Consider the following 1,981-nt stretch of genomic DNA (forward strand, 5'->3'; position numbering starts at 1 on the left):
ATGTGCTGTGCCTGCTGCTTTAATGCGTGTCGGCCTAGATATAAAATTCTTGTGGATAACATCTTCCCAGTCAATCCCCAGGTAAGCATGCAGTATATGAAATTGTGAAATGAGTTATTCATCTATATACTTCAAAGTTCCTCTACTATAGCCCTATGATAGTATAATCACAAACATAACTAGGGGTTCTTAACCTGTGGTCCAAGGACCCCGTTGGGGTCGGTGGATGGGCTTCGGGGGGTCCCTGAACCACATTGTATGCAAAATTTTGTGTTTATGTTCTTGCGTGCATGTTTCTGGGGAAGGGTCCGTAGCTTTCACCAGATGCTCAAAGGGGTCCATGACCCAAAAAAAGTTACAAATCATTGATTTAAACTGTTCTATATATATACACACATATAGTTTCGCAGAGTTATGAGGAAATTTAAAGATCTTATGATACTTCTGTCAATATAGCCTAAGAGAAGAAGTTAATGTTAAGACATGTTCGACTAATATTCTCACTAGTTTTGTTTCTGACAATGTTCCCCAGGATGGCTTAGTAAGGAACAATATGGAAAAGCTGACCTTCTATGCTATGTCGTCACCCGAAAAGTTGGACAGGATAGGGGAATACCTGGCTCAGAAACTAAACAAGAACATCTATAGACGTCAGAAAGGGTACATGCATAGTAGATCATATAAAGCCTGGTATGCACAGGTTGTCACACATCCAAGAAATCCGGGATTCACAGTTTGTCGTGGCCATAATGGCTGCATTCTGCTTCAGTATTTTTTATTTTCTATATATGTAATTGTCGTATTCTAACAGACTAAAAATGGCTATCATATCAGAACCACCTGGTTGTCGAGGCGAGTCAAAACCGTGTTCGGCACGTCTAGATAAAACGCACTGCGTTAATTTTCGCAGGTTCGTCACTATATCGATGGAGGCATTGGACCAAATACTCCTCACTTGTCACGCGCAGACGCTCAACCTTTTCGTCGAAAGCTTTCTCAAGATGGTGCAGAAGTTGCTCGAATGCACAGAGCCAGATTTACAGATCCTCGCAACGCAGTCGGTACGTAGCAGAGGATACAGTAGTCTTAGCTTTATCGGGCCTCGGATAAACGGGGCTTTAAAAAAAAACCTTACACACTTTGTTACGTGTTAACTGCTTAATCGGGACCACGACTTAATCAGGAGATTTTCATGGTTCCTGACCTGTCCTTATAAGGTGGGGACCACTGTGCTAGGTTTATTCCGATGTTGTGACACCATCAGGACTGTATATCATATCTGCCATAGATAATAGGTCTTGGTACAATCTTTCACTAATTATCATGCAAGTATTGTGCCTAAACTGCATGTTCTTTATATAAATTCATAAATCAATCAATAAATGAATAATTGAATTACTAATAATATAAATGTGTGTTTCTGTGAGCAGTTTGTCAAGTTTGCAAATATCGAAGAGGATACCCCGTCATATCATCGTGGTTACGATTTCTTCGTGTCAAAATTCAGCTCAATGTGCCACAGCAATGAGGAACAGGTGGATGTCAGAACCAGGTGAAGATAAGTGACGAAAAAAATTAATGTAGTTCAAGTGGCCGTGAAGCCTTGTACGTCACGTTTTATGGATTTCTCTCGTGCGTGAAAAATAGTGAGAAAAATTTCTGCGTCCTTGACTCACCCTGGTAATTCTAAAAGCTGGGTGATTGCAAGCAGTGTGTAACGTAAGTGTTTCCTACACCTAGTGCGTGTGTGTTTCACCAGTGTCGTGTTTTCCTCAGGGTGAGGCTGGCTGGAATCAAGGGTCTGCAGGGCGTCGTGCGCAAGACTGTCAACGACGATCTTCAAGTGAACATCTGGGATCAGACTCACATGGACAAGATTATTCCTTCGTTGCTCTTCAACATGCACGCAGATGGACGAGGGTAAGTTTCGTTGCTCTTCAACATGCACGCAGATGGACGAGGGTAAGTTTCGTTGCTCTTC

General features: G+C 41.9%; 1 protein-coding gene across 1 annotated transcript in view; it reads left to right on the top strand.

Moving 5' to 3' along the window:
- LOC106821513 (protein EFR3 homolog B-like) overlaps nt 1–1,981 on the top strand; it is a 10,794-nt gene continuing 8,813 nt past the window's right edge. The window contains exons 1-5 of the mRNA XM_014826361.1: nt 1–81; nt 533–660; nt 911–1,061; nt 1,431–1,552; nt 1,777–1,920. Of these exons, the coding sequence (XP_014681847.1) occupies nt 1–81; nt 533–660; nt 911–1,061; nt 1,431–1,552; nt 1,777–1,920 (626 nt within the window). The remainder of the gene's footprint in view (nt 82–532; nt 661–910; nt 1,062–1,430; nt 1,553–1,776; nt 1,921–1,981) is intronic.

Source organism: Priapulus caudatus, unplaced genomic scaffold, assembly GCF_000485595.1.
Source record: "Priapulus caudatus unplaced genomic scaffold, Priapulus_caudatus-5.0.1 Scaffold76, whole genome shotgun sequence".
Taxonomy (NCBI): Eukaryota; Metazoa; Priapulida; class Priapulimorpha; order Priapulimorphida; family Priapulidae; genus Priapulus; species Priapulus caudatus.